Below are 24,719 nucleotides of genomic sequence, written 5' to 3' on the forward strand. Positions count from 1 at the left end.
CTACAACCTTTAAAAGACCCTTTGATGAATTATAGCAATTTGAACACTTGCTATGAATCCGTGATCAAGCCTATAGGTAAGCTAATGCAACATAGTATGAGAGTATACACTTAGCCATACACTTGAGTGTGTGAGAAAAACAGTTATCTCTACATGTGATTTTTCTGCTCAATGGTTTGTGGTATGATATTACGGATGATGCATGCATGTTTGATCTGAACTGATAACTGTGCAGTTTCGTGTCTTGAGTCTTTATTTCTTTTCTTTCCTCTCTTTTCGTCGGTGTCTTTTGTGAATCCATCTGCATACTTGAGGGCAAGTATGGTTTAAGTGTGTAGGTGTGATGCATCTTCGACTTTTGGGCCATTTGGCCCTAGTTTTTTCTCTTCTTTGTGTTTGTTTGAGTCGTCTAGGGGAGAAAACAGGTATTCAGGAGGAGGAAGCTCGGAAAAATGCATATGCAAGAAATATGGTTAGAATGGGCATTACCGGAACAAAACTATCCAAGCTTCAAGAAGTGAAACTTACCAGGAAGAGAGCTCGGCGAAGTACCCCTCAGAACCATTCGAAGCGCGGGAATCTCCGAAGTGTACCACCTGGTATGAGGCTAACCGAAGGAAGCAGTTGGTAAGGCCATCACAGCAGTCGCAGTCAGCAGAGATGGGCTATATATGAACCAGGAAGAGAGCTCGGCGAAGTACCCCTCATAACCATTCGAGGCGCGGGAACGTTCGAAGTGTACCACCTGGTATAAGGCCAACCGAAGAAAGCAGCTAGTACGACCATGCCCGTCAACAATAGTCAGCAACTGGAGCTATATATGGAAAGATGTGTGGAGGAGATTGCCCGGAAGATTCTGGCGAATTCTAGCAATGGAAGGATCTGAAATAATGTGGAATCAACCCCAAATCCGCTGGAGATCCATTATCTATCAAATCAAATCAAGGATCAAGCTAAATATGGAAGGAAATAATTTGCCAGATTTGGTTTTTCGGCTAAGGTTTGACTACTACCGAACTGCTATATAAACCTCAGCTTTTTTGCTGGCAGATGGAGTTTTTACAGGGCAGTTACAGAGCAGTTTTGGGGAGTGTTTTCGAGTTTTTTACATTCTAGAGTGTAGGATTACTCTTCTAGACTTAAATTTTAGTTAGTTCATCAAGAAAATAATTTACTTTTAGTTCTTTTACATTTTTCGCACCAAACAATTTAGTTGCTTTTCGTATTTCAATTCTGTTGTGACGAACAAAGCCAAGGTTGTTTCCTTAGGTATTTTTTATATTAAGTATTCGAATTCTCTTTCATTCATATGTTCATTCTATTTCGCATTTACGTTTTTCAATATGTGTGAGTAGTCAGTCCCATTGGTAAGGTTACGTGGTGGAAATAATTGTTGTCGATATGTAAAACTATTGTGAGGTATTTGTGCTCTCGGCTAAGTTTAGTAGTTCCAGGATCTGGGCAGAACCATGGTCAGTAAGGACCTAACGGAAGAACTCCACTCGGTACTATCCTGTCCATATCAAGCAAAGGTCAGATGCCCTGGGCGTGACAACCAGTAAGGCGCTAACCGAGTAGCTGAACAACACCATCCCAAGGTGTCGTAGATCCATCCGGCGAGGAAAGGATTGATGGAATACACTGTCCTCCCTCGATCTTGGGCTTCTCTAGTAACTATCCATCAACTGTGACGAGGCATAAAGCCATGGTTATCAAACGAGGAAAACAACTACTGCGCCGTAGCATGTCTATGACTAGTCGGTTGACTACTCGGAAATGGTTGTGTCCAGGAGGCATGTGTCACTCAAAGTGCGGAGTTGGAGACCTCGGGAGAGAAGGTTGGTGAGGGTCATACTTGGTGAGTAACGGGTATAGCTACTATCTACGGAGAAGTGAAGCACAGCCTTGTGACCGGGGAAAAACCGTGATCTTCGGACCAAGTGATTACAATGGACTCAACCATCCTAAGTGTGAAGTATGATCTCTTGAAACGCCCCAATGTCTTTGGGCCACGCCTTGAGGTTATATGTATCATGGACGGATCTTCAGTATGCCTATGACCAATGCAAATATCGACAACAGTTATGACCTAAGCGAAAACCTTGTCTCTTGTTATATTTGATCTTTGTTTAAGTTTACTTGTGCAGATAAACAGGTTGAGACCGTGACAACTCAATTTGTGCACCCGAAGAGTAAAGTAGTTCCTCACTCTCCGTGGGATCAACCTTATACTTGCTGCTAAGACTGTTCTTTGGTTGCGAGCAATAGGAGCGTGTACTGTCTGTCTAGGGCATACACAAAAGTATTTTGATTGCGCGCCGGACGACGGGCGCGCGCGTGTCAGTCGGCCGGATGTATTTTCATAACAATAATTTAGGCTATGTGTATCGGTAGTTTTAAGGAGACCAAGTCTCCTGCCACATCATTAAATGAAAATTAAAAAAAAACAATTGAAAGTTGGTTGCAAGGAAGTGGTCGACCACTCCAAAAATGAGACCACCCTTGGTCTCTCTCTCTCCTAAGCTATCATCCATTGATGTGGTGACATTTGTCAATATGTAATTGGTTGAGTAGATTTTATTTAGATAATTGATAAAAATCATTATATATTTTATATAAAATATTAAAAAAAAATTATACCAAATTTTTTATTTTTTCATTCTCTATAAGTAGAGACCACTCTTGCTATATTTCAATACACTTTCAAATTCTCCTATTTATTGATATGATCCTAGCCGGACCACTCAACGCACACGCAAACGGAAGACTTGAAAAACGAAAGATAGATGATGGAAATCCCAAAACCTCTGAATCTAACCCACGAAATGATCTAGGCGAATGAATCCCTAAATCCCAACGTGATGTTGATGCAGCAACTCGGGGACGATGAATGACACCCGACGAGGGTTGGTTGAACTCGCCGTTACGTCGATAAATTGAATTCGCCTTTGGCAAAATCAAGAAGAACTCGAAGCTCTCAAGAGAGAATAAAACTCACAATTTTATATATCAAAAGTTATGTCTTCGTTCCATACAGCAGCCATATATATAGGCAAAACTAAACCTAATCTAATGAAGGAAACAAACGTAGAAACAAAGGAAACTTAAAACAAGGTAACAAAAGAAGACTTGTTCAACAAGTTTTGATAACTCTGGTGAGAACGCCAGCTCTGGAAAACGTAGCCTAGTCTGTTCTGGAACGCCAGCTCTGGAAAACATAGCCTACTCTGCTCTGAGGTGCCAGCTCTGTAAGTTTGCTCAGCTCTAGCTCTGGAAGTTTGCTCTGCTCTGGCAATCTATTCTGCTCTGCTCTGGCATTGTGTTATGCTCTGCTCTGGCATTCCGTTCTGCTCTGCTCTGGCATTGTGTTCTGCTCTGCTCTGGCAGCGTGTTCTGCTCTGCTCTGGCACAACTTTAGCTCTGGCGAGCTTGGCTCTGTTCAGGCTGCATCATTCCCCTCCTCTTGAAGAGGATTTGTCCTCAAATCCAAGTCATCAATGCAAATACCGAGATCAAAAACCAGATCTTCGTTTGTTGTAAGAAACGACTGTTGGACCATAGCTTTTCTCCCATGTCCATCATTCTTCTTGTTCGGCTCCAACTCGAACTTCTCTTGAACCTTGAATATGAAGAAATTGTTGTTGAAAATACCGTCATACTTCACTTCTCCTCCGAACAGCCATGTAGCTTGCATCGGTGCTTCATCACAAAAGGCTTCACTTTCATACTTGCCGATTGGAAATGACACCTTATCTAATTTCATTAGCTTGGTATTATCGGGAACAACATCATCAAATTCCTCCTCTTTCTCCACCGGCTGCTCCTTATTCCTCACCTTAGCTTGCGTCAAATCCTTTGCTGCCAAAGTAGATGGAGTAGATTCCTCACGCACTTCCTCACGTGAATCCTTAAATTCCAGCAACTTAAGATTAGACTCCGCATCTTTGATAGCAACAACCTCTCTATCAATTTCCACTTCAACCTTCATCTCTTTTTTCTCCACCGGCTGCTCTTTAGACTTCACCTTATCCGCCTCATTTTGCAGTTGCACATGATCCTCATAAACTTGTTTAGGGTTAAGGGGAACAAGTGACACCTTCTTTTGCTTATACTCAAAGGAGTACTTGTTGGTGAATCCATCATGAGTAGCTCGTCTATCAAACTACCACGGTCTACCCAACAAAATGTGGCTCGTCTGCATGGGAATAACATCACACAAAACCTCATCTTCATACTTCCCAATGCGAAAGGCACTTTCACTTGCTTGGTAACCTCGACGACACCGGTCTCATTCAGCCATTGCAAACGATACAGCTTGGGGTGTTTCACCTCGGTCAGCCCCAATCTCGTCACCATGGACCTACTTACCACATTCGTGCAATTCCCGCCATCAATGATCACACTGCACACCTTGTCTTGGACAAGACATCTCGTGTGAAAGAGATTCTCCCATTGCTCGCTCTCATTGGATTCGAATCCCTAACACTTAAAACACTTCTTATCTCGATTGCAACCATAAAAAACTGCCGGATTTCCTTGATTTGCTGAACTCACACCCTCTGTTCGAGACCTAAAGGACTGCTTCTTGTCATCACTTGGCGGCGCCTCCTTTTTCCATGGATTCCTTGTTGACGAGGAACCACGAGACACTGGTTGAGACTGCCTCCAATGGCCCTGATTCTGGAGCTGATTGTTGTTGTTGTTGGTACCATAAAAGTGTCGACGAGCATTCTCAAAGTCTTCCTCGAAAGATTTTTCTTCTTTCATAAGACCCTTTCGAAAATTTTGAGCCGGTCTCTGTTGAAATTGCGTAATTCGACGCATTTTCTCGAATTCGAATCTCATAAATTGTCCAAATTCCGATCTCCAAGCCTCCAGCATGAATTTCGTTTTTGGATCAAAGGTAGATTGATCCTCCACATGCGACCCCTGTTCATCGTTCTTTGACATTGTGACACCCTAACTTTCGTTTTCTTTCTCACAGGAAGGTATATATGGAAAAACACGGAAAACAAAAGAAGAGACGAAACCCTAAAACGACAGAAAACGAAAATGCAGAAACCCTAGAAAAACATAAACACAGAAAATATGAGAAAACCCTAGAATTTCTACCCTTGAACGAAGACAGAAATGAAACCTGGATAATGATACCAAATGATATGAACCTGGTCGATATATGATAAATGATCCATGTTGATGGATCACACGAACACGCTTACGGAAGACTTGAAAAACGAAAGATAGATGATGGAAATCCTAAAACCTCTAAATCTAACCCATGAAATGATCTAGGCGAACGAATCCCTAAACCCCAATGTGATGTTGATGCAGCAGCTCGGGGACGATGAATGACACCCGACGAGGGTTGGTTGAACTCGCCGTTACATCGATAAATTGAATTCGCATTTGGCAAAATCAAGAAGAACTCGAAGCTCTCAAGAGAGAATAAAACTCACAATTTTATATATCAAAAGTTATGTCTTCGTTCCATACAATAGCCATATATATAGGCAAAACTAAACCTAATCTAATGAAGGAAACAAATGTAGAAACAAAGGAAACTTAAAACAAGAAAACAAAAGAAAACTTGTTCAGCAAGTTTTGATAACTCTGGCGAGAACGCCAGCTCTGGAAAACGTAGCCTACTCTGTTTTGGAACGCCAGCTCTGGAAAACATAGCCTACTCTGCTCTGAGGTGCCAGCTCTGTAAGTTTGCTCAGCTCTGGCTCTGGAAGTTTGCTCTGCTCTGGCAATCTGTTCTGCTCTGCTCTGGCATTGTGTTCTGCCCTGCTCTGGCATTCCGTTATGCTCTGCTCTGAAGACCTTCTCTACTCGGGCACAACTTCAGCTCTGGCGAGCTTGGCTCTGTTCTGGCGCGAGCTTGGCTCTGTTTGGGCTGCATCATTTATCCTCTCTACATATAATTTCTATTATTTGTTTCTCTATTTTTCAATGGATCGAGACAATAATTCTTTCTTCAACTCTCAAAATTTCAATCCCTCCCAAGACTATTATCCAAATCTTGCTGATATTCCAAGCTCCAATGAATTCCCAGAGTTTGATTATGCTATGAATTCAAAATTCTCGCATAATCCAACTGATTCACCTATTTCTGAATATCACCAAACCTCTGAAAAATTTTCTGCAAACCCTTCCAACAATGCGCAAAGTTGGACTGATATAGAAGATATATCACTAATGTCTGCTTGGTGCTATGTCAGTTGCAATCCAATTGTTGGCACTAACCGAAATAGTAAGTTGTTTTGGAAAACTGTTGCAGATATGTATGAGCAAAGTCGAGCAGATAATTCAGAAATTGGAGGTCGAATGAGAGTGGAATAATTGAGGAACCGTTACAAACGCCTCAACAAAAATGTAACTCTGTGGGTTGCTGCATACAAGAAAGCATATGAGCGACGAGCGAGCGGTCAGTCCAAAAAGGATATCGAGAAAGCAGCTCAGGCAATTTATAGTAAACCTAAGTTTACTCACCATGAGGTGTTTAAAAAAGTTATGAACAGCTATCCGAATTGGGAACTGAAATTGGATAGTACTGGTTACGTACGACGTTCTCGCCCAGACGACGAAGACAGTGTTGATGAATGTAACACCCCGCATTTTTACCTCATATTAAATATTTTGAGATTTATTTTTAAGAGCACTGAGTTATAAAAATAAGCTTATGATGAGATGAGATATCCCAATAGATTGAGTTATTATTATTATTATTATTATTATTATTTTCGATGATGGAATTAGAGAATGAAATACTTTGAGAAAATAAGGATGTATAGAGATGATGTTTGAACATTGATGAAGTTAAAAAAATTTCTCTTCTTTCAATAGTTGAGCCGAGCTCTGCTCTGGCAGCAGAGCTAAATTCGAACTCTGCTCTGGAAGCAGAGCTGAAGTAAATCCGAGCTTTGCTCTGGCAGCAGAGCTGAAAACCTTAGCTCTGCTCTAACGACAGAGCTGAATGCCAGAGCTAAAAAGCCAAAGCTAAAAGGCAGAGCTGAATGCCAGAGCTGGGGAGGCCAGAGCTGGGAAAGCCAGAGCTGAAGTTGAGCTCTGCTCTGGAGGCAGAGCTGAAGTCGAGCTCTGCTCTGGAGGCAGAGCTGAGTCGAGCTCTGCTCTGGAGGCAGAGCTGAACTCGAGCTCTGCTCTAGAGGCAGAGCTGAACTCGAGCTCTGCTCTGGAGGCAGAGCTGAGTCGAGCTCTACTCTGGAGGCAGAGCTGAAACCGAGCTCTGCTCTGGAGGGAGAGCTGAAGTTGAGCTCTGCTCTGGAGGCAGAGCTGAAATCGAGCTCTGCTCTGGTGGTCGAGATGTGCTCTGCTCTGGTGCGGAACTGACTTTAGAAAGGGGAGTCAAAGCAAGTGGATAACTAAGCAAAAGAATAAGATATTTTTTTGCAAATGGATAATTAAGCATGTGTTATATATCCAATACTTGATGGCTAAGTAAATGGGATTATATAAAACAACTCATTTCTCTTTTATCCTCACCATAGCAGCCGTCCCTTTTTTCTCTCTTCTCTCTCTTTCTCCATCAACACCTTCCATTGTTGGGCATAACCAAAGCTCCATAGATCAATTCTACACCATAGAAAGCTCTTAAATCAAGCACAAAACATCATTATCTCCATAAATCAAAAGCTAGAGTGTGATTGAAAGCTTGGTTTCAAGAAGGAGGAGCTATACTTTTCTCTTCAAAAATCATAGAGTAAGCTTCTAAACACATGAATCTACTTATATTTAAGCTTGATAAACATGAAAATGGAGGATCAAAGCATGAAAACATCACCTCTTCTTTTCTTTAATATTTTCGAAAATTTCTAGGGTTGGAAGTCTTCTAAAAAATTGTCATCTTCTAACCTTAAGTGGAGAGTATATACATGTTATTAAGATGTTATTTGTTGTCTTTTGAAAGAAAAGCATGGATTTATTTTGAGATATGGATTATTGAAGGTGTTAGTTTGTGTGATGTTGGAAATTGAAGTTCATGAAGTAAGTGATCAGGATTGGGTAAGAATATGAGCTTATGAGATTGTAGATATCATGGTTGATGGATTAAAATGATGATTAGAGATGATTGATAAAGATTATGATGAATTGGTTTGATGGGAAATAAGGCATACTTGGCTATATGCTTAAGATTGGTTAATTGATGAGTTAATTGGCTAGCTTACAAAGCTACTGACTTAATTGAATTCGACAGGGTTTTTTATCTCCAAAAATCTTGAACATTTTATGGTAAGTATATATAAGTGTTAGCAACGCTCATGAAAAATTTGAAGTCTTTTGGACATTGTTTGATACCCTTTTAAATTATAAATCTCCAACTGCAACTTTCTACCGAAAGTTTGGACGAAACAGATACTAGAGTCACCTTTCCAGTAGCTTCCCCTGAGTTTATGGTTTCCAAATTTTTATATGAACAAGATGAACATGTTAGCTAGCTACCCACAAAATTTCAAGTCATTTTGACAAGATCTACTATTTTTCAAAAATCAAAACTTCCAGTTGCACAAAACTGCCGAATATGGTAGGCTGTAGGAAAATGGTCATATCTCCTGAACCACTTAGAGTTTTGCAACCTCCTTTTTTTTTAATGAAACTAGACTTCAAGAGGTTTAAATTGGTATGAATTCCAAACCCAGGGAAGTTCCGAGGTAAAACAGTTTATTGCTTGAAGTTGGGACATAGTATATGAGGTCTAGTAATAGGCATTCACAACACTCCTACCTTTGATTTATTATAATTGCATGTGTTAATGGCGATAACTATACACTGTATTAATTCATAAAAATGCTATGGAGTATATATATTCATATATAGATATGAAACATTTTCGTGCTTAATTTACTTAATCGAATTTGGTGATGAGTCGAGAGTAGAAGCGGTAAATATTTAGAAAGTATTTTCACTAGTTAGAAGGTACCAACGAGAAATGAAGAGTAGTACTAAGATGAGAACAGTGAACTTAGAGAGGTTTTGTCTGATCGACGTTTATCTTCTTACATGAACCGTCTACGCCAATGATGATACCTGAAGACACGAGTCGAGGGCATAAGTGAGATTGCTCCAAAGTACGAGAATCGAAGCTAGGATTTCCAGGTGGACATTACTTTCTAATACCCCTATTACTGGCCTTCTAAATGATGATTATGATGATGTTTATAAGTTTTTAAAATGATTTGAGATAAATTGATGATTGAACTAATTAACTTGCCGAGTTTTGATGACGACGAGCCTGTACGTTACCCTCTACGGATGAAACGATTTCGGGTCTTGCCAAAGGCGGGATTGTGTACACGGAGGTAACCGTGAGCTGTATACCGGGTTGGCCGGTCAGAAATGACTGTGAGCAGATTGTCAGGTCGGCCGGTTACGGTGCTTGAGAAGGAGGCCTACTTCTCAGTACCATGATGATGATGAGTTGTAAACGTGGTACTACATGCTAAGTATTTGTGACTGCAGTCTATTTTTCTTTATTTTATGATGCTTATAATTTATCAATTGCTTACACGGGTTCTTTTGAGTAAAATCCCTGTGTAGAGTATAAATGGCAAGTTAAATTTATAGCTCTAAGAGCGAGATTGTTTATTTTCGGCTTATGTCCACTGAGTATTTTATACTCAGCCCTGCATGTATTTCTAAATGTGCAGGATGAGCAAGGAGAGATATTGGGGAACTGCTGGAGGGCTCTCAGCTATATGTCTTCATACATATAGTCTGATCACGTTTTGTTGTGCTACCCTGAACAATTTGAATCCTTGTAAATATTTAGCTATACTCCCTTTATTTTCGTTGACTAGAACCCTGATACGTTTGAATGTATGAAGCCGACAATATTTCTATTAAGATTGATAATATTTTATTTGCTTGAGCATGAATTATTATTAGCTTCCGCTTGATGAGTCATCTAGTTTTCCTTGTTTTACCATATCATTTCATTAGTCGTATCGATACCCGATCTACGCTATCACTGGCTAGATGTCGGGCTGCGACAATGAAAGTCGCAGCAGCTCAAAAAAATCGAGGACAAATGAAGATGTGGATCCTCCAACCGACTCCACTCCAGAAACTTTAGGTAGTGATGCTTCAAAATTTTATCGTCCTATTGGTAGGGATAAAGCTAAAGCTAAAGCTAAAAGAAAAGGAAAACAAACATAATCACAATCTTCGATAGCTTCAGATGCTTTCACTGCTGAACTACATGAAATGAGAATCACATGTGAAAAAGAAATGAAAACATCTACGTTGAATATGTTGATGAAAAAAAACCAGTTATCTCCAAATGAGGAAGCTCTCAAACGTCGGCTAATGGCAGAACTTTATGGAATGTAATTGAACTTATGATGCTTGTTTTTAATTATTGTGTTATTTAAATTATTGTTGTATGGTTTATTTATGTAATTTCAATTTATGCAATTTCAATGTAATTTTATTTTGTGTAATTTCAATGTAATTTTAGTTTGTGCAATTTCAATGTAATTTCGCTTTGTGTAATTTCAATGTAATTTTATTTTGTGTAATTTCAATGTAATTTTATTTTTGTGTAATTTCAATGTAATTTCATTTTGTCACGACATTTCCAAAAGCTTTTACTTTCGGTGGCACCACTCATGTGACTTCTGAATTATTGTCACGATAGTTCCAAAGCCTTTACTTTCGGTGGCACCACCCATGTGATTTCTGAATTATTGTCACGATAGTTCCAAAAGCCTTTACTTTCGGTGGCACCACCCATGTGATTTCTGAATTATTGTCACGATAGTTCCAAAAGCCTTTACTTTCAGTGGCACCACCCATGTGATTTCTGAATTATTGTCACGATAGTTTGTGTAAGATTGCATGTGACACTTATCATGCTCTTGCTTATATATTTATCCATGTACTATCTCAAATGACAGAACAATTATCTCTTATATACTCTACATAGAAAAAACTCCTCTTCAAAAAATGGCATCTAGTTCTAATATTGATGCTTCAAATTCTAGCGATGATGAAGCATGGGAACAAAGCGTTGCCGAACATAATTGTCAACTTGATCGCATCATTAAGGATGTGGTCATCCATGCCGTAAGTTTATCTGTACAACCTACCAATCATGCCGTTAGAGGAAGAAAGCGGTATATTGAAAGAAGACATGAGATAGGTCATGAAGGTATGTTAGAGCAGTACTTTTCAGAAGATCCAATCTATCTCCCAGAATATTTTCGAACAAGGTTTCGCATGTGAAAGCCTTTGTTCGAACGTATAATGAACAAGCTCGTCGCCACCGATAGATTTTTTCAACAACACCCTGATGCAGCTAGCCGTCTTGGTATGTCTCCAATTCAAAAATGTACTGCAGCTATGAGGGTGTTGGCATATGGCACCTCAGCCGATTTGCATGATGAATACTTACGAATGAGTGCCCAAGTCATTCGTAAATCAGTCATCAAATTTGTTGAAGGTGTCATTTCCAATTTCAGAGTTGAGTACCTCAGAAAGTCAACTGAAGAAGATATGGCAGCTCTTCTTCATATCGGAGAATGGCGAGGGTTCCCAGGCATGATGGGTAGTATTGACTGTATGTATTGGGAATGAAAAAATTGCCCTACTGCATGGGCAGGGCAATATGCAGGACGAAGTGGTACGCCAACAATTATTCTGGAAACAGTTGCATCACAAGACCTATGGATCTGGCATGCATTTTTTGGAACCCTAGGTTCAAGAAATGATATCAATGTACTTGATCAATCGCATGTTTTTGATGATATCTTGGAAGGTCGAGCACCTAAGGTTAATTATATCGTTAATGGTCGCGAAAGGAATATGAGATACTATCTCACTGATGGTATATATCCTCAATGGGCGGCATTTATCAAATCTATTCCTGCTCCACAACTTCGAAAGCACCAGTTGTTTGCTCAACACCAAGAGGCTGCCCAAAAAAATATTGAGCGAGCATTTGGAGTTTTACAAGCGCGTTTTGCTTTTATCAAGCGGCCATGTCTTATTTGGGATCGTGATATTATGGGAAAAATAATGATTGCTCGCATCATCATGCATAATATGATAGTGGAAGATGAAAGAAGCACTTACCTTAACTATCATGATCCTACAGAATTCATCGAAGACCGTCTAAGACAGAATACTCGTTGAAGTGAAGATGGAGAGGAAACTAATGATTTCGTATACTCTACGAATAGGATTGCAAGCCTAGCGAGCTATATGAGAACTAGGTCTCAACTTCGCAATAGAGAAGATCACAGCTCTCTATTACATGACTTGATCGAGCATATATGGCAAAAGTTTGGAGATGATAATTAAATGCGTAGTATGTATTTTTTTTTTCTATTTCGAGTTTGGATTGTTGTAATTTATATATTTAGTTTGTCGTAATTTAAATTTTTGTTAGTTTGTTATTTTTTTTGTTTTAATTTTTTATAATATTTTAATTTATATTTAATATTATCCAAAATTATTATGAATAAAACTAATAATAAAATAATTATAAAATTATGTTGTGGTTGGGTGGTTGGGGTGATTATTAATAAATGAACAAAAATAGAGGTGGCTGGATTGGAATGAATATTAGTGATGTGAAAAAAGAGAAATTAATTAAATATTAAAGATGGTTGGATGATTGCTGATAAAGATGGTCTTAGGGGCGAGCTTCGCCCAAACGCTTGAATAGTCCATGATACTAAACTATCTGGCCTAATCAAGGCTATCAAACACAGCCCAAGACAGCCAGTCTGCTGTTATTCGCGCCAGCTTGCTTCACCACTAAAAGCGCGAACTTGTCTAGCCTGCTTGTTCATCTGATTTGAAAGTTTCTCTCCCCCCCCCCCCCCCGTTCTGTCTGCACTTACAGATTCAGGCTCGAAATCATGGAAGAGGTTGACGAAACAGATGCCCAACCTCAGGTTTTCTTCCGTTCTCTGTTTCCCGATGTCTGTATCTTCGCACTGATTTGGATTTTGTTTTTAAGTAACTGGAACTTCAAACTCAACTGTTACATCGCCGTAGCTCGATACCAATATGCTTATACCTCGTTCAACTGATGTTCTGTATTTTTACTTCTGGTTAGATTGACATTTTTAGCTCTGGCTGTGGTTGAAAGAGCGAATGGAAGACAATTCCTCATACAAATTTTAGACAATCTATTTGCGAATTTTCATTTGTGTTGTACCATTCAACGGTTAACACTCCTTCACGTTCAAATTTGCTGAATCTAGAAAGCATAATAAGTGTCAATCTCACTCAGAAAGTAGTTATTCTCCGTTAACCCTACTTCAATAAGCTTTATCGGTGCACATTTTGATGTGAATCATGGAGATTTCTCCATCTCATTGATCGTCCTGTTTCCTTGCTTCACGTGGCAGGTTTATATGGCATGCATCATGCACGGTCGAAGGTAACCCTCTGTAGTTCATGAATCATTTTAATAGTTTACAAATCAATAATGTGGTTGTGATATTTTTTACAGAGTTGGAATCTCTTATTATGATTCCAGTATATGCCAACTCCATGTTCTGGAATTTTGGGAAGATGAGGATGGAGATTTTCCTATGGTTGAGATGGGTACTTGAAAAGAAAATGTTCAAGTAGCTTTCAACTCTGGTATTGTGCCTGTTAGTATAATATTTTTTTACTCTCTGTCAATGTAGTGAAATATCAAGCTCAGCCTTGCATTATTTATACCAGCACTAAGAGTGAAGAGTCCTTCTTGAATGCTTTACAAAGCAATGGTACACTGCTTAATAACTGATATCTCATTCAGCTCTCAGCTGGAGGGCCATTTTTTTTTTTCCTTTTTTCCCTATTATATAATCTCACGAGTTAAGCAGACGGAGACACTGAAGCTCCAACAGTGAAGCTTGTAAAAAGTTCATTATTCACCTATGAGCAAGCATGGCACAGGTAAAACCAAAAATAGCAGAATTTCTTAACTGCATTTTTGCCCAAACTTCGAGTTTTTCCATTAGCTATTTCACAGTATGCTCTTAATGACATTATTAGCTATTTGGGCTAACTTCAGTAATCTTAATCTTTTCGTCGTGATTTCTCATAAAATAATAATTTATTAATATGCTGCCTGTGTTGCATCTCTAGAAATATATCTTGACCAATGAACTTGAGTAATTTATGAATCCTAGAAGATTAGAACATCTGATACGAACTGATCAGGTGTTCCTGATGGCTGAGCTATCCTTATTCTTTATTTTGAGAGATTACTTTCAGTTATAGTTGATCATGCAATTTGTCCTCCAAAGTGAAAATGATTTTGCAATCTGATCAGTTCGGTTATGTTGGAGGATGTGGTTTCTGGTTAGAAGTTTTATATGGTGCATACTGATACTGGTGCCATCATATCCAAAATTAATTTGCTTTCCCAAAAATCATGTGATGATATCTTCTTTTGTTCTAATGGATGGAAAAGAGCAGGGCTTGAAGGAACACATAAGTGGTTTTTATGTAAACGATGAACTTTTACGGTTTTACCCCATGCTTTAAATTTTTGGAACTAACTACTTTGTTCTGGCAATGTCCTTTTTGTAATAGCTTTTTTTTGACTCTCTGTTTTGGCCCATAAAACAGACTAATGTACCTCCGTGTTGCCGGAATGGATGAAGGGTTGAATATCAAGGAAAGGGTTTCTTTTGTAAGTTGAAATTTTGGCTTGATTATGTTGTGGTTTTTTTTGCACTCTTAATTGTTTCAGCGTGTCTTGCTGTTACACTAGAGATTCACTTTCCAGTTCTCACCTGTCAGTATTCATGATTCCTGTCAGCTAAATAGTATACACTCTTAGGAGTAAGTCGTGACTTGATTCAGGCCACCTCGTGTACGTAATATGCCTTTTTATTAACGTGAAGCCATTTAATATTGCCTATTATATGTTATACCTTATAATTTGACAACTCTACCCTAAAGACTGCAAGGATAGATGGCAATGTCTATACTAAATAGAATTATTCAAATATCTATCTCTCTTTGAGTTTGTTTTTTATATTTATTGCGATAGTTGAGTCATCCATGCATTGCGTGTAGAAAATTGTTCACCTGAGATACGAATGCCTCATCTTGTTTTGATACATAAATTGTTCACCTGAGATATCCAAATTCTCCAACAGATACTTAAATTTTTGCTACTGAGCTTATAACAGTACCAAATGAAAACTTAGCATAAACACATCTGATCCCAGGCTTAAGTTGTCGGATTGACTTCATTGTCATTTGATCTTCTGTTGTATGTTGATTTCTGTTTTTGTTGGATTGTAGCTTAGTTCCATGATGGACATCCGGAGTGATGTTCAGGTTCGTGTCAGTGGGGGACTTCTTGCCATATTAGAGAATGAGAGGATAGTAGACACCCTTGAACAGAAAGAGAGTGTGAACCCATCAATTGCAATAAATTCAATCTCTGAAATTTCACTGTATCTTTGCAGTCTACAAGACTTCAATTTAACTAAAGTTTAAGTTCTTTCATTGTATATCTATTCATATTTTTAAGAAAAGCTAGTCTCGATGTGTTTTGATGTACACCTTAACAAACAAGATCAGACACAATTTCCTTAAAGTTGACTCTGCTGCTCACGAGGCACTACATATATTTCAAACTGACAAGCATCCCAGCCATATGGGCATTGGTAGATCAAAGGAAGGGTAAAATCTGAAATATACTCTTTATCTTATGGTTAAATAATTGTCCCAAACTGTAGGAGCATAGGTAGAGCCAAAGAATGTTAAGAGAAAAGAACACATGTTCACAAGTGTTTACTGATGTTATTGGTGCAGGTTCTCTGTATACGGCATGATGAATAAGGTCTTGTGAGACTTCTGTATTTACTATTGCTGAATGATAGCCTATCAGATAATTGCAGTTCAAAAGGAAAAAGAAAAATGTTGGAACTAATTATTTTGCATATTTCAGTGCGTAACACCCATGGGCAGACGTCTATTAAGGTAAGATAACTCCCAACTGATGTGACAACTGCCTTATCTAGCTGAGTTTTCACATAATGTTGCCATTTAAATAGGAACTGGTTCCTGAGGCCGATAGTGGACCTTGAAAAGCTTAATGTTCGTCTTGATACTGTATCCTTATCTAGGCACATCTATATTATGTTTTAATTTTGCTTAGTTTTGTTCATATGACTTGTGAAGTGGTCTGCATGACAAGAACACTACATACTCCATAAGACTGACAGCTTTGAATGAGCAAACTATAATGTATCTTTATGATGATTTCTGTTGAGTGCTGATGAAAGTATAAGTCTTCTTCGTATGAATCTTCCTGCTTTGGATATTTCAAGCATGAATATTGTTCTTTTTAACAATGGTAGTTTCCATCCACCTTTTAAAATCAAGTTTTTACTGGCGTGAACTCTGCATGCTCATCTCTGATTAGATTGTGTTTTGAGTATGAACTCTATATGCTTATGAGTTTCCTGCAACTTCTCCTCTCAATAAATCTAGATATCTTTCTTTGTTGGTGCTGAAGAATTTTTGATTTCTATACGTCAGACCCTGAAGTCTGTGAAAGATATTCCTCACATACTCAAGGTGCAATAGTCTCCTCTCGACTGTTCTGGTGAACGTATTTTAACACTGTATGCCCATGTTATCTTTATTATAAGTAAAATCAACAATGTGGCAATCCCTTTATAGCTTACTAAGCATGGACATGATTTCGATTTCTTTTATTTTTTTATTATCATCCTTTTTGTTCATTCTTTCTATCTTTGATTGAGGTAGAGGGATTATTAAGGACATTTTTTTCTATGTGATGTATGCCATCTACTCTCTCTTTTTGCATTTCTAATTCAGATATATTTGCATTTGTTACAGAAAATTAACTCTCCAAGTTCTGTATGTACAAATAATGACTGGGCTACCTTTCTAAGGGTAGGATAGAATTTTACCTCAACTCACCAAGTAATACTTGTACTTTTGGATGAACTTCGTGGTGAAATCACTATGGACAGTATTTTGTTTTCTAGAGCATATGCTCACTGCTGCACATCAACAAGATATTTGAAGTAGGTATCTCTGAAGCACTCCTAGAGCAATTGAAGCATTTGAACTTGGACATCATTGAGAAGGTGTAACTGCTACTACTGATCATTATTTTAATTAGCCTACCAAGTTTATGTCCCATCTATCCTTCTTTTCCATAATATTGTGACTTCTAGGAGATTGTTTTTACACTGTAGGCTGGTCTTCACATCTCTGCAGATCTGGCCTACGTATATGAACTGGTATGGGTTGTTTTCTTTCCCATGTGTTTTTCTTCTTATTTCCGTCAAACCATTTTTATTTTCAGTAGTTTGTATTGGTCTTTAGTATTACTTCCATTATAGGTATTGATGCAAACTGTCGTTTTTTTGTTAAAATTTGAAAGAGTGAGTACTTAGTGTAGTTTTTCAATTTTTACTGCAGATACAATGACCAAGAAATGTGAGCATCAAATATAAAATTTTACTAAGCCATATTTCTTGAAAAGCAACTTTTGTTTTACTTCAGAAATAAGAGGACAATGTTTTTAGTTTAAGGGTTGAGGCCCCAGACAACTTGAGCTTAGCTGCTTAAGTTCCTAGTGACAAACTTGTGTAACCCTCGAGGGTAATAAGTATAAGAGATAATATCTATGATCTTGATTTTTTGAGACACTATATGGAAACACAGACAAAAACTTATGTAACTAACTGAAAGGACTAAAGGAATGTCGTATAACTGTCCAATCTCAGTGTTATGCCCGAGTCAGAAAATTTAAACCATTGAGTAGAGGCTTGTATGTATATAATGTGCTATGGAATCGACAAAACACGGACTACTATAAAAATGCATCACAATGTTGATCACTCAGTGTAAATAATCAGGTGCTAAATTCACGTCTTAATGACCGAGTAATTATCTACACATTTTTAATTTTCAAAATAATGGTAAGCATTATACATGTGAAGGTGATTCGTTTAGTTTTAAGTCAGACGAATCACTCAACTATGGTTGACTTCATCTTTTCCAGTTGTAGTTTAAGAATCTAATTATGTAGAGCATTTTAACCATGAAGAATGAAGAAATGCAGCTTCTTTATTTCTGAATGTTGGTAGTTCATACTTATATTGCTTATCAGTATCATCTTTGCTTTTGCTATACTGTATTTTTTTCATTAACTATGCTTACTTGAACCTTTTGTAGGTTATTGGAGTTATAGATCTAAATCGAAGTAAAGAAAAGGGTTATGAGACAATAGTGAAAGACAACTTCTGTGGGGAGGTGAGAAAGCATCAGATTTACAGAGTTTAATCTGAATCTTCAAATCATTGCAGTTTCTCTTTTTCCTCCTAGTTTGTTATAATTTAGTTACTCCATTCCATGCAGTTGGACGAGCTGAGGCAAATATATGAGGAATTGCCCGAATTTCTTGAAGAGGTGCTATATTTTCTGCTTATCATGTTAATGAGAAGAATCTAAACCATGAAGTTGACATGAAAATATTACCTGCACTTACAGGTGTCGTCATTGGAACTTGCACGGTTGCCTTATATGTCGGGGGAAAAATTCATTCCTTGTATTGTTTATATACATCAAATAGGTTGGTCTGAGAGGATAGATTGGTGACTTTCCATTTTTATGGTGGCAATTTTTTTTTTTTTTCAATAAACCATCATTCATTGAGACACTTCTTGCAATCAACTAATTATATTTTCAGTAGGATCAATTGCAATTTTTTCCAGTTCTTTTTCTTTTAAACATAGTACTAAATTAGTTTGATTGTCATTTATTGCTTCCCGAAGTCCATCAAACTTCAATAACTTTCCCCTTTCTAGTTTTGAAGAATGGTTCCGATCTGGAACACGCGAAATCTTTTGTATTTTTGAAAGATTAGTTTTGCTAGATTTTGTTGAGATTTCTTTATTTACACAAAAAGTTAATTTTGCACATGATGTAGGCTACTTACTGTGCCTATTTGAAGAAAAACTTGATGATGATGTTCTGGAGAAACTTCAGGATTTTGAATTTGCTGTAAGTCATAACATATTAGTTTATCATTTTGATTCAAAACATCCTGTTCTTGTTTCACCTGCATATGCATATTTCTGGTGATTCATAGTTCTCTGATGAAGATAGAGATTCCAAGAAATTTTTCTATCGTACTGCAAAGACACGGGAATTGGATAACCTTCTTGGAGATGTATATCACAAAATTTTGGGTAAGTTGACCAGAAGCTCTATATGACTCGGACCTAAATGTTTCTTGTAGCTATTGCCTATCCCTAGCAAGAAAGTTAGTTAGTTTGGTATAGCTTACATATTATATTGATTTTGAGAATGAGCTCTACGACAAATGGTCAAAACAGCATAATTGTTCAGGTTCCGCTGCTTTTTATGGAAATTACTTCTGCAAGCAGGATATTTGTTTTAGTCACCTAGCATTTACATCTCTGATGCCTTTGTTTCATTTCTCAAGACATGGAGAGAGCAATTACCAGAGACCTCATCATGCATATTCTTGAATTCTATGTTCCACTACTCAAAGCTGTTAATTTTGCCGCTGAGTTGGATTGGTTAGTTTACTTCAGTTTACTGTCACATTCAATTTACGGATTTTCTTCATGACCTTCCCTTGTTATTCCTTCTCTTCTGCCCCTTGTTCTGATCTCTATGTAATTGTTCTAGCACTTTGTCATTAGCATTAGTTGCTCGTCAGAACAACTATGTGAGGCCCATTTTAACTTCAGAAAGCATGCTTGATATAAGAAATGGAAGGTTTGAGCAGTTTTTCCCTATGAGTTGCACTTTGCTTACATTTATTTGCATTGAGTATATTTTATAAACCTCTCTTTATCTTGCTATCAGGCATGTTTTGCAGGAAATGACTGTCGATACATTTATTCCCAATGATACAATAATTACGGATGAAGGTTCTTTTGACAAACTTGCCTGCTAATAGATCAGTTTTTAGTTTCATCAGTAATATTGGTGATTAAAGTCTAAAGAGAGATCATGGATGTTCAGGAAGAATCAGTATCATCACTGGGCCAAATTATTCTGGAAAAAGCGTCTACATAAAGCAGGTTAATAAAAAGTCATCAAGTTTTCCCTTACATTTGACTAACATATTTCGTCCAGTCTGTTTGAAGCTTAATAAATTCACCACCAAGGCTGCAAATAATCACCAACATATTACAACACTTACTGACACAATGGTAGAGGACATCTTTTAAGATCCTCAGTATGTGAGGTGTTCTCTATATAGTTTCTGTTTTTTCTGTGAGGGCAGTGACATGAATCCGTATTCAAATTTAACCTGGGATAGATATCAGGAGAGTGACTAGTCTGGTCATGCAATAGATACAACAAAGTCTTGAGTCATAAACGAACTGATCTTATGTCAGGAATGTGTATTTTCAAGTGTAGTGTTGACCATTACAATAGATCAAGATTGGTATATCATTTTTTGTTTAAGTCTATAAATTCTGGAATATGTATTTTTCTATTTTACAGCAAAATTCTTATTGGTCCTTGTCAAAAGATTGGAAAATTATTGATCACTGGATGGGATTATTTTGTATTTTAAGGTTTATTCCTCCATCTCAGGTTGCCTTGATTGTTTTCCTTTCCCATATTGGAAGTTTTGTACCAGCAGATGCAGCAACAGTGGGTGTGACTGATAGGTTCCATCCTTAGTTTTCCATTCTTCTTGATTGATCGTCCTTCTCTGGTGAAGCTAACATATTTTTGTTTGGGGAGAATAATTAATGCTGTCATCCATTAAAACAGGATATTCTGTGCGATGGGAAGCAAGTATATGACTGCTGAACAATCTACATTTATGATTGATCTCCAACAAATAGGCATGATGTTGAGGTATGCTAAGTTTAAATTAATAAAATTATATCCATTGATATCTTAAACATCACCCTTCTTTTCCTTTAATGCTTTGAGGATTATTCCATGAATGATGTAGTTTGGAACCATGAAGTACTTAATGTATTTAAAACTTCTAAATGACCACATCCTTCAGGCATGCCAGTTCTCGGTCTTTGTGTCTGGTTGATGAATTTGGAAAAGGAACTCTTTCTGAAGGTTAGCTACTGCAAAAATGTAGGACCCTTTGATAGTTTAATGTTGCTACTGATATTATCTAACATCCTTTATGCAAATTCCAGATGGCATTGGTCTCCTTGGTGGAACCATAAATTATTTTGCCTCTTATGATAATCCCCCAAAGGTTCAGTATTGACTCCCTTTCTTCATCCCGGACTACAGGAAACTGTTTAATACTTCCTTCATCAGACATTTTGATTGCTTCCATCTGTTGTTAGGGCATCTTGTATATCTTTTTTTCTTTAAAACAGAGAAGCATTGCCCTGATTAAACTCACCTACTACTTTCAGACAATTGTATAAGGAATTTTAGAATTTGTCTTTCACAACTCCTTTCTAATACTGCATGATGAGCCATGTTGATCTATTTATTAGAGGAACTACTTGACAAAAGAGTGAAGTGCTTGCTTCCATGTTACCTAACTGTTACTGTATATAACTAGAGACTCTGTTGTAGCTGCAAAACATGTGTGGAATGGTAAATTATAATTTGACATATTTGATTTAGCACCAAAAGTTCATTCTCGGAATTCAAGATTCTTCCCTCATATCCTGCTTCATTTTTGTCTGATGAGAGTAATTGACGACACTATGTAAGAAACCTTCCTCACAATATGGCAATATCTGCTATTTGGTTACAAAACTTTGTTCTGATATTTGCTTGGTTTTAGAACTCATAATAGATTCCTATGCAATCTCCTGAAGCATGCTTAATCATATTCAAACAACTTCTTGTCTGACATATCAAGATTCTCCATGTTTTTGAAGGTTTTGCTGTCTACTCACTTGAGTGAGATATTTGAAGATGGTTATTTACTGGAGGTAGCATTTGTAATCATGTTTCACATTTTCAAATTTGAGCCTCTGCAGCTTTCTAGATGTGGTATGATACGAACATAATGTAATATGTGCAGTCAAGTAAGATCAAGTATTTCACTATGAGTGTGCTGAGCCCAGATGAAAAAGGCACAGACACTGAAGACATTGTGTTTCTATATAGGTAGTTATTCTGTTTCTGATCAAGTGTAGAACTAAAGCTCATTCTTAGGAAATCTAAAACTAGTTCATAGTTGTTAAACCAATTGTCTAAGTTATGATGTATGAGAACTAGTTCTCTCTCTATTTAATTTCTATATTGTGCTATGAAAAATATGAGTGGGCTGTTGTGATGCTCCACTGGACGTTGGCTTACTATAGGTTTCCTAGTCCTTGCACCCAGCCAATATGCTCCATTTGTCTTATACCTTTTGTGTGTGTCTGTGTGTGTATATTTGTTTGTTTATATGGTTATGGAGAGACAATCTTAGTTGACATTTTGGTTCTGTGCCTGGCAGGTTGGTTCCTGGACGTGCACTTCTTAGCTATGGTCAGTGACATACCATCTCTAAGTGAAGACAGATTAACAATTCCTTTTCCAATAATAATTGCTATAACTTGTGTTGCAGGACTACACTGTGCATTACTTGCTGGTACATCTCGATTCATATCAAAATCTCAAGAGTTTATCCTGTCAGGAATTTTATATAATTTAGGATCGTGCTGTGTAGTTCCGGTGTTTTTGGAAGGATATGGTGGTTGAAAGAGTTTATTTTCTTCTGATTTAAGTTTTTTGTTTCTGAATTTATTTAGGTGTATCTGAGAAAGTTATAGAGAGGGCAGCACACCTACTTGTATCCATGGAACATAACAAGAATGCTGAGAGACTTGTTAATGAGAGCATATCAGTGCAGGATCAGCAGTATCAGGTGTAGATTACGTTCATTTTCATTGAGCTCCATTGCTTATCTCTGTCAAACTATGTTGAAGCATAGAAAATTGATGCAGGAGGCTGTTGAGAAGTTGTTGGCATTTGATACTTCAAATGGCGATCTGCATCTTTTCTTTCAAGATGTATTGCCTTAAACACAAGTTTTGGCATATTGTATGTGGTGCTCTGTAATTATCAGTCATTTGTGTTTACATACCAACAAATTAAATGAAGTGTTTTAAAAAAATACAAATTAATGATGTTTGGTATGAGCATTGATCCAAAATGAATCGTGACATCTTTGATTGTATGCTTTTTATTTCCACTGGTTTAATTCACTTTCCCTGTTCATCAGGTTTAGACGGAAACGGGGTTTTCTTGAGCGCCGCTACTAATGGCGCATGGGGGCGAACGGGGTGTTTGAAGTTTCTTCGATACTCGTTACTTATTTCATCAGCATGATATTGAGGGTTTGCATTATCTTATCAGACATTTATGTGGTGTTTTCTCCAGTTTTTGCCACCGCAACAGTATTGTTTAACAGGGTTGAATTTGGATCAATAGCATCTTTTAATTTGTTCAACAGCTATGTTGCCAAGTCCTTGGTCCTATCGGAAGCAGTTGCTTCTCCTAGGTTGAATTACGCATTGAGATCCTGATTGATGTTTGAGTTTTCTTTTTTCAATGTCGTGCTTTCTATCCTTGGATTCCCGTGACAAGACAAAACAAAAACAAACTAAGATGTAAAATGTCAACGTGTTGCTCGAGTTCATAATTCTTATAGACGACGCCAATTGCTATGCTAAAAAATAACATATCTAACATAAAACAAGAAAAACGTAAAGATAGTTGGAACTTTGGACTTTTTAACTTGATAAGTAATTTTGTGTGTGCGTAAAGTATGCCGTGTGTAGCTCATCATGTTACAATGAGACTTTACATGTATTTATAGGCTAAAACATTAAAAAATTTAATAGAAATAGGAATTTTTGTGTTTTTGATTAGAACTCTTGGAGCCAATCATTATTTTTAAGTCGATTCCCTATTGTATCGGATGTGTAACTTCTTCAAGATAATTCCAAATCCCGCAAAATTAGGGTTGTTTCCAAGCTTATAATGTTGTTATAGATTGGATTAAGTTGGTTTTGCCTTAATTCGCAGATTTTAACCATGCTTTTCGGGGAGGCATATTTTCGTCCTCATCAAGTATCATTTGCGAGCATTAAAAATGTCATTGGCTGAAAATGACTTGAATTGTTTTTTTTAATAAAAATTGAAAATTTAAATCTATATATGCTACAATTGCACCGTGTTAGTTTCGGTAATATATTGCTCGATTTTTAGTGATCAAGAATGTGCGCGAATAAGTCAATAATTTCTCCGAATAAATCAACGTTCCGTATGAATAGGCATTTTCGTGTGAGTTCAAATCTTGGGGGAGGGGGGGTGAAATTTTCACCATATTAAATAGATATCTATGTTCATGAATTATACTGGTTTATTCATTGAATTTATTGATTTATTCGTTTTTCTTCATTCTATTAATATAGAACATTTTCCATAACCCTACTATATATAGGGTTGAGTTCCGGTAGTACCATGTCCTTAGGTAGTATGTATTACCAAATCTAGACACATGTTTGGCATGCTAAGAACGCGACACATGACAAGGAGCTTCCAAAGCCTTCCAAGCCAAAATCTGCTGAAGGTAAAATCGGAATATAATTTTTGGATATTAAAAAAATTTAAAAATATTTTTTATATATATATTATATTATTAATTTTTTATAGATTTTTTGAAGCTGACATGTTTTTGATGCATAAGTTTCAAACAAAAATGCATAACATTATACACGAAAATGCAT

At 37.3% G+C, this 24,719-nt stretch overlaps 2 protein-coding genes across 7 annotated transcripts; both read left to right on the plus strand.

Annotated features, from left to right (window-relative positions):
- The first annotated feature begins 10,962 nt into the window (after window positions 1-10,962).
- Window positions 10,963-12,150, plus strand: LOC131025869 (uncharacterized). The gene is made up of 3 exons (XM_057955655.1): window positions 10,963-11,167; window positions 11,357-11,575; window positions 11,618-12,150. The coding sequence occupies exons 1-3, from the start codon at window positions 10,963-10,965 to the stop codon at window positions 12,148-12,150; spliced, it is 957 nt and encodes a 318-aa protein (XP_057811638.1).
- A 556-nt stretch (window positions 12,151-12,706) lies between these two features.
- Window positions 12,707-23,539, plus strand: LOC131024297 (DNA mismatch repair protein MSH5). Of its 6 annotated transcripts, none has more exons than XM_057953810.1 (35): window positions 12,751-12,917; window positions 13,377-13,408; window positions 13,481-13,575; window positions 13,662-13,742; window positions 13,842-13,914; window positions 14,593-14,656; window positions 15,277-15,431; window positions 15,559-15,660; window positions 15,793-15,820; window positions 15,929-15,960; window positions 16,035-16,092; window positions 16,474-16,560; window positions 16,846-16,902; window positions 16,998-17,099; window positions 17,211-17,255; window positions 18,196-18,273; window positions 18,379-18,429; window positions 18,511-18,592; window positions 18,950-19,023; window positions 19,112-19,211; window positions 19,469-19,565; window positions 19,678-19,767; window positions 19,858-19,922; window positions 20,017-20,075; window positions 20,599-20,675; window positions 20,782-20,868; window positions 21,026-21,087; window positions 21,171-21,232; window positions 21,876-21,929; window positions 22,022-22,107; window positions 22,442-22,473; window positions 22,553-22,576; window positions 22,737-22,852; window positions 22,932-23,028; window positions 23,210-23,539. In XM_057953810.1, the coding sequence occupies exons 1-34, from the start codon at window positions 12,882-12,884 to the stop codon at window positions 23,007-23,009; spliced, it is 2,421 nt and encodes an 806-aa protein (XP_057809793.1). In that variant the 5' UTR covers window positions 12,751-12,881; the 3' UTR covers window positions 23,010-23,028; window positions 23,210-23,539. The 6 variants fall into 6 exon arrangements, with proteins under 6 accessions (XP_057809792.1, XP_057809797.1, XP_057809793.1 ...); XM_057953811.1 differs by having other exon boundaries at window positions 22,932-22,997; XM_057953809.1 differs by lacking the exon at window positions 23,210-23,539 and having other exon boundaries at window positions 12,707-12,917; window positions 22,932-23,152.
- Window positions 23,540-24,719: the final 1,180 nt, after the last annotated feature.

Source organism: Salvia miltiorrhiza, chromosome 5 (assembly GCF_028751815.1).
Source record: "Salvia miltiorrhiza cultivar Shanhuang (shh) chromosome 5, IMPLAD_Smil_shh, whole genome shotgun sequence".
Classification (NCBI taxonomy): domain Eukaryota; kingdom Viridiplantae; phylum Streptophyta; class Magnoliopsida; order Lamiales; family Lamiaceae; genus Salvia; species Salvia miltiorrhiza.